The following is a 15636-nucleotide window of genomic DNA, read 5'->3' as shown; positions in this document are numbered from 1 at the left end:
ATCCTGGAGTAGCATATGAAAATTCATTTTTCTGCATAAATTATACTAATGCATATTTATGATCTTCAAAAAAATGAAGGCTATCATTTTTGAAGGCACTTCATGCACATCAAAACCCTAATGACATGCACTAATTACTTGGTAAGATACTTTTTAATAAATTGTCACAATTAATTGCATATTAATAAATAGCATGGAAAAGTATATCCACAATAGTCTTAAAAAGTAAAAAGGAGTACTCACCGATTTTTGTAATTGTTGTTTTTTTTAAAAAAGAAATGTTATCATTTTCATAATGATCCTTATTAATTTTTTCACTTCCATTAGAAAAATTCAAATAACTGCATGTTTCATTAAATCTTCCAGTATGGTTCTGCCTTACCATATATTCACTACCAATATAGACATGCATTGTAAGATTAACCATAAGCTTAGTTTTTGAAAATTAAGTTCAAGTAAGCTCTAAAGTGAGCAAAGAGTTAATTTTCTTCCTAGAGTAAGAAGGTAGGAATTTTACCTGAAATAAATTACATTTCTCGGGCAATAATTTTGCTTCCCTATGTACATAAACAGGGATATTTACACAGGTTGTTCCATTCTTCTCCCATTCATGTGATTTTGGCTTAAATTCCTGAAAGACAAGAAAACAAAGCTAGCAAACACAGAGAAAATATCTATTTTCCTCAATCTAAAGAATTTTGTAATTTGTATAATTCTAAGAAATATTTAGTTTTTTAATTAATGCATAATCTTTCCATAATTTTGGAAAGAAGTTTAAAAAAAGAACAATTCTATAAACCAGCCACTGAATCATTCCCACCAGAGAAAGACCAGGCTTAAGGGCTATTGATCTTATGAGTGTAAACATAATAAATGAATAAAAACTGTAAAATAAGATATTAGAGTTATCACTATGATCCACAAACGTTATTGGATAGTAGTTCCTGTGACTTTAAAGCTGCATCAGTGTTAAGCAAGGTCGTCAGCACAAAATCAAACCCTTAATACTCAGACACAAAGTGCTCACTTTTCGCCTTTGTTTTTAATGGGACAGCATCTATATTGACTAAATTTTACTTCTTCCTGTCTTTAAAATTGCTGCCTCAGGTTCTGAGTTCACCTATTTAAACAAAAAACTGTTTAAGAATTTCTATTATGTTAGATTTATCTAATATTGTTTTTGTATTTGCACTTACATTCACATTTACATTGTACGTGAATTTGCTTTAAACTCACACCAAACTTTATATGTTCATAAATACATTTTAAAGGCAGTATCCTAAAAAATAAGCAGAACTGCAGTTACTAGAGCTGTTGCTCTTTTTGTTTGAATATTTAGCAAAATAACAGTACACTGATTTATATATTGAAAACTAATGGAAATGTTGTTCCAAAAAGACAGACGATATTTTATAATTAAGCTAAACTGGCATATTCCCCAAATTTAAAACAAGATGGGGTTTTTTTGCTACTGGGAAAAACCTGACTATTTCTCCACATAGATTAATATAAATCTTCTTTCATAGCTTTCCTAATACCTGCTTTGGCATTTAAAACAATAAATATTTCCCTATTTTAAAAAACATGATACAAATGGAGTTTCAGACTATTTAATGAGGACTGCAGGTTCAAGGCCTTACTAAAGCACTGCTGAGCTTAGTAGATTTGCACCACAGTAATTATTTCCTGAATACAAGAATTTGCTGAATATATTCCAAGCACTCATTTTTCATACTGCATAATTAATCAAATTATAGCATTGTCTTACATTATTTTCACATTTTAATCTTGAGTAAGGTTATTCTCAAATTAGCTGACAGCAGTGATATATCACTGATAGATGTACAGCCCATTTATTATTCTTGTAGTAGCTGATGTTGACAGCTAAGCTGCAGTCCAAAGCATTGTAGTTTTTGTGATGGTGAGAACTTCCATGTGGAAGAGAGCCAACATCATGGAGAGCTGGGATGTGTCTATGTAGATACAGGAACCTGGAGGTTGCAAAAGTTACTCCTATATTTTATAGAATAACATAAAAGGCAAATCCAAAATACAGATGCTAAGACCTGCTTAATTTGAGTTAAAAGTAGGAAATTACTTAAAATGTACTAGAGCTGAATTTCTTGATTGAAAAATCCTCAAAGTGTCCAAAACATCTGCATTATAAATCTACATCATAACTGTGTAAGTCCTCCCAATGTTTAGCAGCTGGGCAAGCAGCTCCCTTACCAACTGGTACCACTCCCCTTGCTTTGTCTACAGCATCCAGCCCAGTAAGCACAGAGCACACAATACTTCATTGTGCTCTTCACAAAGGATGGACAGAGAAAAAATGAATTTTGTTATCATCCTCTGCATCATCAGATTACTGGTTAGACTGTTTTCCCATAAGTGGAGGACTTGGTGTAAAAATCTTTCAAGACAGAACTTGAAATATAATCTTCCCATGTTAGTTTTCTACCAATAGGCAAATGCTATTTTTCAACAAGCTCCGAATTCTTCCTTTTGAAGTTGTTTCATTTAGCTCAGGTTATCAGGAAATTTATTGGATAGGTAAAAAAGAAGCAGCAAAAATTAGCATACCTAGAGATTCTATTGCTCAGTTATAATAAATAATACTGCTTATCAGTTTCTGCTCCAGAGAATGCAGCCAGAGAAGCATTTGGAGAGGAGACACCACTTGCAGGCACACTCTCTACAAGTTCTCTATCTTGCCTAACTTTCCTGCTGGTCCAATAAATACCTCATTATTCCACAGGTCATAAAGTAACCTCTGAGAAGTCAAGGCTGGGAATTATAAACAAAAGTAAGTGTCTTCCTGTGTGCAGGAATTAGTCCACTAAAATCCAGCCTGTGTCCAAAGGCATAGGGAATATAACCAAATCCTATTCTCAGCATCTATTATCTAGTCCCCAGTCAGTATGCTGGATTCTGGAGGATGTACTTTTAAGTGCCTAATCCTTCCTCATACATTGCCTAGGGAAATCAGGCACTGAGGTCAAGGTTGTGGATTGCCCCAGGCAAACGGGTGCTGGTAAGATGCATGTGTAACAAGCAGCTTTCCAATCCTTTTTTCTATGTAGCCCAATGTGGTCAAGGTTGTCCTGAGGTCTGTAAAACTTGAATTAATGAAAAGCATACTGTGACAGTATCCTGCATATGTACAAACTCTCATGCCTCAAGAGACTGTGTTATCCAGTACACATCTATTAATCAGGAAAAATATATTGATAAAATTTATTGATAGTTGCACTCCCCCTAAAAAAAAATACTGGTATTAAATAATATTAAAACTAATTACCATTCTTGCCAAAGCAGGGAAATTTTTGTAGAATTAAGAGTGAAATAAAGCTTAAGATTTTAAACCAAAGATTAGATCTAGTAGCATATTCAAATTAAAATATAATGACAAACTATTCTTACCTCCAGTTTCACGTATAAATTCCTAGGGTTAGATGATGTCTCTGGGTTTTCCTCACATTTTTCTCTACTTTCAAACTTTTTTTGTTTCAACTGATGTGACTGTAGCTTTTCGTAACTACGTGTCAACTTTGAGAACTAAAAACAAAAGTAGAGTTGAACATGCAGAATCTATCAAGGATGGCCAAAGATTTTTTTTTAAACTAGAATCACCAACTTCAGCTGTAGTGTTCTAAATGTTGAATCAATGTAACAAAAAATAAATTAGCAAAGTAAAAGTCAATTTAGAGAGTTATCACAGATAAACAAGACTAAGCTCTCATATAAATGTTAACTAACTGTTCAAATCAGTTCATTTGACAGCTACTTAATTCTACTGCAGCTCTCCATGGCACTGTTACCCCCAGAGTCATTTCCTCTACAGGGTTCATATGGAATGTTCTCCACTTGTTTACTGCCATCTTGTGTTGACATTTTTAAAGGGTGCCTCACTAGTCAAAAGGAAAGATTATCATTAATGTACTCTAAACTTGTGCCTGCCTTTCTTATGATGAAAATTGTTGAAATGTTATGTGTGTGGTGATTGCACTCTTCTGTGTGGGTCTCAGAATTAGACACTAAACAGACAACAGGCACTGCCTGCTGATGTCACCATGCAAGCCTGGCTTAGGAGTCAGAGGCACAGAAGAAAAGGTACCAGGAGAAGGACCAGCCTCTCCAGAAAAACCAGTTTTCACATCAGTTCACTACACTGCACAAAGCAATGGGTCTGTCTAGTGCCTGTTAACAGATTTGATACAGAAAAGTGATACTGTTTGGTAGGAATATGCATATTTGATTTTGGAAAAAAAAAAAAGCAACCTCAAGTATATTGGTAAAGGAAACACTAAAAATATGGTCTTGAGTAAAGCTGAGTGAAAGAACTTGGGGAAGAATATTGTGCAGAAAAGAAGCTTACAATAAATACTGATGATGTCTCTTGTTGTTTAGTTCCTTTACTTATTTAAGTATACTTTTACTTATTTAAGTATATATGACTTTAAAAAATCTGGCTATCACATAAAGTTCTTTGTACACCGAGACAAAATCTGTAAAATCTCATATTTTTGTTAATAGCTCAAAGTGAAGTACTGACTGGAATCCTGTTGAGTCAAGTGAATGAGAAATTAAGGTCTGTTCATATAACAAACATGGCCAGAGAAGTCCAGAGAAGATACAGAACAGAAATTAATTTAAAAATAATCTGGAAATGGAAACTGCCTAGATACATTTGAGATGGACTTGAGAATCTTCATAAGGGACAGTAAAAAGTAATTGAAAAGATGATGAGAAGACAGATTGTCCTGGACTGGAAAGTTTCATGATATGAAAATGCCCAAGCATAGATCTCACTAACTTGGAATGTCTGAATAGCAATTCTTTAACATGGGCACATAGAGCTGAGTTATCACCTTCAAAACCAAATCAGAAGTCTTGCAGTGAAGCTGCCTATGTTTGAAATTGACTTTGCCAGAGAACAGAGTTAAGATAAAATATTTAAAATGAGTCAGAGTATCCAGGCTGAAACAACATGGAACTCATTGACCTTGGAAGAAAGATATCCTTTTTCAAGTAACAGTTTGTCTCTTGAATATATTATGGCATATGTGAACTGCCTGGGAAGACTAAATCCAGATAAGACAGGTATTGGAATGTTTATTCTAAAAAGTCTAGGAAATACAGATCTAACAATTCAGTAAATCAGTCTGAAATGGAAAATGAAAAAATTTAGTTTGAGTCTTAGATATTTAATGACAGTAGGATATTAAAGGCAAATTATAGTCTGGATGTTATGATGACTGGAAACTAGACTAATAGCCAAAAATCCTTCCATTTAAGGCCAGATATTTGCTTTAAAGGGTCCAAGTTGTTCTATTTGCATGTCGTATATCTCAAAAAAAAATCATTTTAGTGAGTTCTGGGGTAGAATCCACCTTAGTTTAAGTTTTTGAAAGTTAGACATACAAACCTGAGATACTCTGCATCAGAAAAAACCTGCCTGCAAATGCTTAGTCATTTCAGCTATCTTAAATTCTTGTCATACACTGACATTAATTGTATTCTGGGGGTGTCCATTTCTTTCTGGTGATTCTAAAGGGAGTCTGGGATAGCTCAGACACAGCTTTTACATGTCTAGGTGAGGAAATTAGTTGCAAACTTCTTAGAGCAAGAATGGATCCTTGTTCTTTCTCTGAGAGATTTCCACTACTTTCAAAGTGAGAATAACTACTAGACAGAGAAGTAAAGAAAAAAAAAAAAAAAAAAAAAAAAAAAAAGAAAAGAAAAGAAAAGAAAAGAAAAGAAAAGAAAAGAAAAGAAAAGAAAAGAAAAGAAAAGAAAAGAAAAGAAAAGGATCAAAGTAATGCAGATGAACCCCAAAAGTTTTTGATATTTAGTTATGACAAAATGCTGCACATTTGAATGAATGCAGCAGTGTGGCCTAGAAGTTTCAGGTTACATACCAGGAATTATTTCCCTAATACAAGAAAAATATAGGTTTTTCTGCATTCAACAGACACACAATTAATTCAGAGGGAATACTGCTCATTAAACAACTGGTTTTAGCAGTATCCAGGGTAAAAAGGACACAGGACCACAGAAGAGAAATTCATTCGGAGAGCTACAAAGAGTGATCCTTACTATTGCTAAATCTTGGGAAGGATTTTAAGAATAAGTCTGTAGAGAAAGATACAGTGCTATTGGTAAATAGTAACACACAATTTGTGCAAAACTAAATTGTAGCTTGTAAGATTCTACACTTTGGAAGGTGGTATATCTTCCAAGAGAGAATAAGAACCAAATAAAGCTAATCAAAGAAGATAAGGCAAAAATTAATATTGTCACAGAAGGTCTGTGATATGGGTTTAGATATGGGTTTACGTAGCTGATAATTAGGGACATTAGAGGCATTCCATTGCAGACACTGCAGCACTGTAATTCAGGAAACAAAATAAGGAGATGTGGCAAAAGCTAGAGGAGCAGACTGGGACAGTCCCATCGTCTAGCATAGGTGCTAGGAATTGTTCTGACAGGCAGACTTCTGTTTATCATATAGAGAATCAAGGCAGGCCACTTAACATAGGCATTTAAAAGCTTTCTTTTTCAGTCAAAGTGAATGGATATTTCATGAAGAAATATGGTTTGGTCAAAGGAGAGGAATAAGGACTGAAAAATAAAATGCAAACAGCACCAGTGCTGGAACCTTTAGAAAAATAAATAGGATGACTGAGAGAGAATGAAATGTTTAGAGACATGGATTGGCAAAGTGATGTATATTCTTAAGAGATATAAATCCAAAGTTCTTGCATAAAGATAGAAGAAAAAGCAATCCAGAAACTCAAAGAAAGGTTAAGTGGCATGAGTGGTAACTAAAAAGCAGAATTTGGGCAAGAAATATAACCAGGTTTAAAGAGAGAAGCTTGTAGGTTAGAAAATGTCAGGTTCTCTAAAAAAATAAAACACAGGTTGTATTTGCCCATGGGAAGGACCTGCAGGGTAATTAAAAACTCCAGAATAGAAGTCTTTATGAATAATGGCCTGGAGTTTCTGTTCCAGAAGGTTCCATTTCAGTGAAGATATTAGCAACCACCTGTAACATAAGTCCAAGCATTTTTAGTATGGAAAAAAATTTAGTAAGTGAAAAATATTGCAGCAAATGTTATAAAGAAAAGGGAGCTCTACCATATTTTTGAGGACAGTTCTGCATTGCTAAAGATATCTTACTACTTATGCATAAAATGTCACACTCTTTTTTGTTGTGTGACATTTATATTCTCAATAATCATGCTAAAATGATGCTTTTCTGTAATTTGTGTAAATTATAAACCAGCTTTTATTTCTAGCTACTTTCCCAAATGATTAAAAGTGCTAATTACAAAACAGCCTTTGTTTTGTACAAAGTATTCACTGACTATTTTCAGAACTATTTTCCAAATCCATTTTCATATGCTAAAAAAATATAAATGAAAGACAATATTACATTAAAAATAAGTAATACATTTATTCATTTGATGGACTCAGGTGTACCATCATTTCTAAATGAGAATAATGATATCAAATTTATGCAATCTGACACCACTATATAATAAGTGTGGTGACTGGAAATTCTGAATTGTAACTCTACATCTCTGGTAGGAGAATCCACTGAAGGGAACAGAAAAGTAGCAAGAAAAACAATGCAGAGTTGTGTACCTTAGTTGTTAAAATCTGAGAAACAGAATCAACTCAAGTTTGCTAAGAATTTAGATTCATGATTGAAGCAGAAAATAGTGAAGAAACAAAAACACAGGTGAAAAGCAAACACAGCCAAACCAAATTAAAAAATCATAGAATGCTTTGGGTTGAAAGGGACCTTTAAAAGACCATTTAGTACAACTCCCCTGCCATAAACAGGGACACCTTCCATTAGATCAGCTTGCTCTAAGCCCCATCCACTTTGGCCTGGAAGACATCCAGGAATGGGGCATCCACAACTTCTCTGGGCAACCTGTTCCGATGTCTCATCACCCTCATTGAAATAAATAATAGATTGTTCCTCAGTCTAAATCTGCACTTGTTCAGCTTAAAACCCTTGTCCTTTCTCCCAGCCTGTCTTCAGCAGAGAGATGGTCCAGACCCCTCTGATCTTCTTCATGGCCTCTTCTTGACTCACTGCAACAGGTCCAAGTGTTCCTCATTCTGGGACTCCAGAGCTGGACACAGCACTGCAGGTGGGGCCTCACCAGTGCAGGAAAGAGAGGGAGAAAACCTCCCTCAATCTGTTGGCCACATTTCTCCATATGCAGCCCAGGATACAACTGGCTTTCTGGGCTGCAAGGACACAAAGTCAAAACAAACTCCCAACATCAAAATGTGGCTGACTCCAGTTTTGATACAATGGAAATCTATACCTTATGGAAAGCTATGGGGCCACTTTAACAGTTGAGTAAATCAGAGAAACTAAAATCAGAAAAAAGTATAGCAAAGACATTACAAGCACAGTATAAATCTTAAAATCCCTAATGTGCATCAGACTCATATTAGCATGAATCCAATTACCTATTGTATTTGTTCACTGAGGCTTTAGTTTATTAGTTTGAAGCTAGGAAATCAAGTATCTGTCTTCATAACAGATGTCACATCCATATCAAAATCCATCCAAAGGGTTTTGACATGACAGTACCTAAATTATAATGGAGCCTGGTAGGAAGCTGTAGTCATCATCTGTATGACACAATTCATCTTTCCCAAATCCATAATGGCACATGTATAAGTTTTTTTATATTGCAATCACAAAATAATGAAACTGACATTTTTCTTACTTGAGATTTCAGTGCTTGAAGCTGAGTTTCATAACTCTGAGCCATTTCATTTTTAGTCTTCTGTAAGTTTTCCAATTCTTGTTGAAGTAGTCCCACCTGCAGTTAAAATAAGCATTCACATGTACCTTTTCTGACATTTTCCAAAATATGCAATTTTTGGAAAAGTAATTTAAAACTTTGAAAGAAGACCACTGATTTAAGGAGAGATATTAAAATTAATTCAGTAACTTGATAACAAAACTGCATACCACAGATCCAGATTGTGTAAACATCAAATTGGGGATTTTATACTAAACAATCTCATCGCACGCTGATGTTACAATTTAATCATAATATTGTACAAGTCTGTCATGGAAGACCATTTCTAAAAGCTTTTTTAACCCAAGTACACTGTTCCCCATGGTGAAAATTTTCCTTGCATGGGTTATAAAATGATACAAATTACCTTCCAGTATTTATGCACAAATTACCAGAAGACACTGTAGACTCATTTCAGCTCCCTAAGTGCAGTGCTATTTGTGATATTATGAATTATTACTGAGTTTCACAGGGACCTAAGAAATATGACAGACAGCATACATGGCACCTGTGCTTTTCTGAAGGGGAAGTTGGAATCTTGGTAGAATATGCTAAAGTATTTCAGATAATATATCTGTACAGCAAGTAAACTGATACTTTGAGGATGGGCTACTTGAATTCTTCTCTTGGTTCCTCTGACTGCAGGGACTAAGGGCAAGTTCTTAATTGCTCATTAGGGAGAGTCACTCTATTTTCAAAACTCCCACGGGCAATTTAGCCACCTAGCTCACACAAGGATGCCCTCATGTAAACTCCTAAATTCAGCTGGCTTGAACCAGAACTGAGTGCTATGCAAGGATTTCTTGATGTTTCTGAATAATTGCTCAGCAGAAAAGACTGTGAAGTACAGACAACACCAGGTACACTGGGGCTTTAAGCTTCATAAGAAAGTCTAAGTAGTAATGACTTTCAAGTCTTGATATAGTGAATAAAATTATCATACAAAGACAGTATATAATGTAAAATGTTAAAAAATCAGGTATAAATGGGAGCAACAAAGCCATAATTTTGGGAACCTTTTTGAACTGCATTCTTTCATTTAAAATTTCTGATTAAATGAGAAGTGCTGGCATTTAGAAAAAAACATCAAATTATCTTTTTACAGCTAACCCAAGAATATTTGATGTAGACTTTAGGGAAGTAGAAGAAATATGAGATTTCCAATGACATTTTTACAATCACTTTTCAGAACAGAAGCACACTTCAGAACAAAAAACACAAAGGATAATTAGTGACCTTTAAGGGGTGTTTGGTATTTTTACATGATAGAACAAACGGTCTCCTTATAGAGAATTTAAAGCATACTAACAAGAAACTCCCAGAATAAATACTTTTTTAATAGAATGTGATATTCTTAAATACCTCTTGACCTTTTTGATCCAGTTTGTTTTGGGCACTTGCTAATTCTTGATCCTGGATATCCATCTTTGCTTCCAAAGCTCTCATCTTTCTTTCCCATTCTACTTGTTTTCTGTTTACCATGATGTCAATTTGATGCACTAATTCCTGAAGTTCAGCTTCACATGGAGAAGCTCTAAAAACATAAAGAGATTTATTTTTTCAAATAAAAAATATGGGAGAAAACAAATTTTTATTTACACTGCTACAATTCTATTTTAATTGTGATCGAACTAACCATTTTCCAACAAGAGAAAGAAAGAAAGAAATGGGAAAGTTAAGTGATGCCCTCATATGTAGGTGGAAGCTCACTTCATCAATCTTGAGTTTGCCTGCATGCTCAACTTTTGACTGCACTAAACTGAAAAACAGCTCCTTAGTATCACAAAACTTTTATTTCATGCTTAAATTGTGCACATCCCTGAAAGAGATAATTATTACAGGAAATTGGTGTGAATCTGTTAGATTTTTAATATAGTAATTAAAACTTAGCATGGTTTTCTAAAGTTAAAATCTTTAAAACTTCTTTTACATCCACAAATCCTTGAAACTGTAATGGTATCAATGTTAAGCTTGGAAGGGCTTTTTAAATGCACATATAAATCTTAATGACTTTTTAATGCTAAAACTGTTGGTAATGCCGTTTTGAAATTTAATACGAATTCTAAGATGACAATAACCAAAGTGCAAGCAAGTGATGCATATCTCTCAAAAGAAAAACACCCACCTCCCAAGTGCCTGGAACCCATCTCAAAAGTAGCATTAATGATGGGCAAACTTTGATTGCTTCTAGGAGGAATATAAAATGGGATTTTGAAAACAGAAGTTAAAGCAATACTGCTTAATCAGGTATACCTGCTACATCAAGACTACCTTTTCCTTGATACTGCTGTAAACACCTGTGCACTTCCAGCCTCCTCTAGTGTCACGTGGCAACACTTTGGTGAAGCAGCAGCAATGATTCAGCTATGTGATTTCAGCCTTCAGAAACAGGTACTTGCTTTATTGGGTGTCCCATGGATAATCTAAATATCCTTATGCCAGTAAGAACACAACTTCTAGCCTGGATCATCAGATTACTCTTCCAGATCCACCATGGCTGACACCTTTTCACTCTTAAATTTCACCTGCCTCTTTCAGATCTTCCTGCACACAGCAAATGCTGCATTTGTTGATAAATTATTTTCTCTTAACAGCTCTTGCATGCTTCTTGAACCTACAGCCATCATTATATAAAAGGGAGCTGTTAAAAAAAAAATCCCTTCTGAGAGAGCTAAGAGCTCAGTCTACCTTCACTTTCCTTAATTCCTTACCTGGATCCTCTAAGCACACTTGCAGCTGCAAAAGGAAATATGTACGTGAATTTGTACATTACTGCTGCTCTTCTCCTACCAAAACTACTCCGTACCAAGGCTCTGGTATTGAACACAGATCTGCAGTCAACCCCACCCACTAGAAGAGAGGTGCTACTTGCTGCAGTAACTATTGCTTTAGTCCACTATTGTTTTGAAAAGTGCTAATTTGTCCCCTCAGAATATGGCCGATTATATGGCACCACAGTAATGAGAATTTATTTTGACCACTGCATGTGGAATGCACTGGTTTCTTTTTTTTACTAAGACATCTTGTAAACAAACACACAAAGAAAAAATTTTCTCATAAGCAAGGAAGTCTGCATGGGTTTTTTTACCCATGCAGATTCAGCATTCCCAGTTTGCTGAATGCATTCATCGAATGGATCTGTCATACAGGGAAGTAATGACTTGTACTTCAGCAAGTGGCAGCTACTTTTTTTGGGTTCATTTACTTTGAAACAGCTCAAAACATTTAAAGTTATCTCATTTTAAAAGTGGTATAGGCAAGCTTAGTCTTCTTTTATTCTCTCTCCATAGAAATGAAAATAGACATGAGTCATATTCTACTGTCAATAATAACTATTTATCATAATGTGAAACAAAATGTTTCCAAATTAAGACAAAAACCCAGATAAAAAGTTTTACCACCTCCAGGTCTTTTTCTTTATCACAAACAATTTTTGTACTAGTTAGACCTTTCTAGCTCTATTTATTTATCCTTTGCTTTGGACATCTGCACAGGCCTCCACTTTTCTGATTATTTCCTAACAGACATAGAAAAAATGGTTCATACACTATAGAATAGTTGTCATTTAAAAACAGATGATTTAAGAAATGTTTGGTTCATACTGTCTGCCTTGACTTTATACTTTCTTCCCTTAGCATTTACATTTGCTCACAAATAGAAAAAAAAGTATGGCCATATTTATGCAAATACAAGCAGAACTTATTCAATCTTACATAGTATATTCATTAGGTTTGGATATTTACCACAGCTTTTACAGTGAATATTAATTTTACTATTGCAAACCTTGCTCTAAAAATAGGAAATATACAAACCAATAGAATCTTCTAGATAGAATCTTCTACACCAAAGTTCCATTATAAGAACTACAACTTAGTTATTTAACAACTTTCAGCCAGACTGACTCATGCACATCTATGGATATACAATTTGTGATTTATGAGTCCTTGCAGCTGGAATGTAATTGTCATGATTCTCACCACCATTACTCAGCCATTTTCCCAAATTTTAAAGGCCCTGCATTATCCCTGGAATACAGTCTGCATAGATTGAAATTGTTTCCCTTCAGTGAAGATGTATCCTAAACTGCTCTTTCAGATTCTTTGTATAGTTAATGGAAATAACTAGCTAGCAAGAATTATGGTTTATGGTTCTTCTGCAATAGCCTGAAATTTCATATATTGATTGAAGACAAGGCAGAATCTTGAATTTTTGAAATAGGCTTCTGACTTGTAGCCAAAGAATAGCAAAACCTTTAGGGTTTTCTAACTCAAGTTTTTATATGGCTACTTTTACAAATCATATAACTATGGTATGAAAAAAGAATATCCTCAAAGGAAAAAAAAAGGAGGGGGGCACACTGACCAGAATATTTTACTGCAGCAATTTATCATGAAAGTGCATGCATTATTCTTCAGTATGACACATCATACTTTTAAATCCAATTAAAAACTTTCTTGGACCAGAATAAGGTATAATAGATCATGCATCTTTTATTTTAAGAAATACTTTTATCCTTAATGTGTATTGTATCATGTTGTGTTGTTTCTTGGTAATAATGACAGAATAAACTGGTTTACTTGAAAAGTAGTCAGTAAATTTGCATACAAAATTATGATGGATAAATATTCTGTTTAAGTCATTAAGTGCAGAAGTACTTCTTAAATTTGTTGTTCCTTGAAGTGCTGAAAGGGATGAGGTCCTACACCAAATCTTACTCAAGTTCTCATTTCTTTAGAAAGGCTTTGTGCTAACACATTTTTTAGATTAAGATTAAAAGAACTAAATTTACACTATGTAGAAATAAAAAATGATTATGTGTTCTTATGAAAATTGCACTTAATACTTCGGGAGACAGTTGTAGTTATTATCTGTGCAAAATAAGGCTTGGGCTTTAGCAATGAATCTTTTTTTCAAGATTCTTAATGTTTTAAGAGCTGTGATATGTAAGTTTATACTGCTGTAGCCTAGCAACTTCAAGTACTTTTTAAAAAAAGTTTGAAATAACGTTTCTTAGCATCTTAATAAAACCCCACATAGCATTCATTTTTACCCCCCTCCCCTTGGTTCAGGTATGAATATTTAAACATTTAAATAACTAACAGAAATAGCAAATAGAGCATTAGACAAAGCAATGTCTTGTCTTAATTAGCAGCAACTTCTCCAGTTTGCGTGGAAAGCAGAAGAAATAGAGAATCGAGTTTCCTTCCAAAATCATTAATATTTTGTGTTTCACCTTTTTAATAAACCTACATAATTCAATTCCATCATATATCCAACTCCCAAGACAGTAAGTCATTACATACTTAGTCACATCTTGTTCCTCTAACACTTCTAAGTCCTCCTCCATAACACTGATTGTCGTTTTAACCTGTTAAAACACCAAAAATCAAGTATTTCAGACTCAGAAATGCATTCATTAACATAGCCAAGTAGTGCAAACTGGATAGTTCTATGTTTTTCTTTCATACTATGCAATTTTCTCACTGCAAACAACAAGGACAGGGGAGTGCAGCTCTAATTACAGGCTGGAATGGGCAAGGCAAAACCTTCGGGAGTAAGATCAGCTCGGACAGCAATTCTCGCACTTGGTGCAGCACTGAGATACCAGAGGTGGTGCTGAGCTTGAACTAGCCCGGGTCTCCATACACAAAATTTTGATCACTCCCTGCTGTGCGATTTGAACACTCCGAAGCACATGGATCTAAATTTGATCCATGGCTGCGTTCATCAAACACTTGTACCTTTGCACACCGTGATTAACCTCCAGCCAGGCTAAAGCTGCTCTCAAACACAATTTCGGATTCCTACGCACTAGTCGCTCCCTTGCCTGGCAGATGCAGTCTGGGACACTCGGCAGGAAGATCAGAACAATGCTATTGCTGAGACCAGTCCGGTTCTGCGGGTCCAGCAGGACACAAGGATGTGGGGTCATGGCTGCCTGCATGCAGGAACATTATGGGTGATGGGAGAGCACGAAACAGCCCTAATTCCTGCTGGGGAAGGGCAGTGGGGCTCTCAAGCGCACGGGTACCAGTGCCCACAGGCGTGTGGGCAATGACCCATGGCACCGCAGGGGAACAACACCATGGCACCGCAGGGGAACAGCATGGCACTGCAGCCCTGGCTCCACAGGGAGCAGGCACCTGAGGTGACACTGCCACAGGGGCACTGGCTGAAAAAGGAGCAGGCACCAGAGGGGATGCTGCCACAGGACCAGCCATAGCAGAGCGACACCTCAGGTGACACCGGCACAGGGACAGCCTTGGCTGTGCTGAGGAGACCGAGGCACAGACAGCACCCCCGGGCTTCCGCGGCCGCCCCTTCCCTCCCGTTACCTGCCGCGCTCCCCGCTCCGCTGCTGCCGCCCCCGCTGCCGCTGTGGCCCCGGTACGAGCCCCGCAGCCCGGCCACCCCCGGCGCCCGTCCCGCCGCGGCTCCCGCCCGTCGCCGCGGTAACGCCGAGGGCGGCGGGCGAGGCGGGAAGGCGGCCGGGGCAGGGCTGGGACAGGGCCGGGACAGGGCCGGGACAGGGACAGGGACAGGACAGGGCCCGACATGGATGGGACAGGGCCGGACACCGGCCCCGGCGGGCGCCCACGGTCCGTCCCCGCGTCCCTCCGTCGATCGGAAGGAAGCTGGAGTGAATTTCACCACGGGATAATTTCACCCAGGATAATGAACATGTACTTTTCCTTTAACATAATTTAAGAAATCAGTAGGCAAGGTGTGGGGTTTTTTCCCTCTTCCCCTTAGAACACTGTTATTACTAGATAGTGAAAAGGTTGAACATTACCCTTTC

General features: G+C 36.5%; 1 protein-coding gene across 5 annotated transcripts in view; it reads right to left on the bottom strand.

Annotated features, from left to right (window-relative positions):
• The window catches only part of DEUP1 (deuterosome assembly protein 1), a 41562-nt gene extending 26274 nt beyond the window's left edge, over window positions 1–15288 (bottom strand). For 3 of the 5 annotated variants that reach the window (XM_079323669.1, XM_079323670.1, XM_079323671.1), the window contains exons 1-6: window positions 15173–15288; window positions 14141–14205; window positions 10200–10371; window positions 8760–8855; window positions 3424–3558; window positions 518–631 (exon numbers count right to left, since the gene is read on the bottom strand). In XM_079323669.1, coding sequence (XP_079179795.1) covers window positions 518–631; window positions 3424–3558; window positions 8760–8855; window positions 10200–10371; window positions 14141–14184 — 561 coding nt within the window. In that variant the 5' untranslated portion in view covers window positions 14185–14205; window positions 15173–15288. Of the gene's footprint in view, window positions 1–517; window positions 632–3423; window positions 3559–8759; window positions 8856–10199; window positions 10372–14140; window positions 14206–15172 lie in introns of those variants that run through there. The other 2 variants (XM_079323673.1, XM_079323672.1) reach the window with 2 other exon arrangements.
• Window positions 15289–15636: the final 348 nt, after the last annotated feature.

Source organism: Erithacus rubecula, assembly GCF_903797595.1.
Source record: "Erithacus rubecula genome assembly, chromosome: 1".
NCBI classification, from domain to species: Eukaryota; Metazoa; Chordata; class Aves; order Passeriformes; family Muscicapidae; genus Erithacus; species Erithacus rubecula.
Note: the sequence above shows the minus strand (reverse complement) of the source record. Positions and strands in the feature narration are given on the sequence as shown.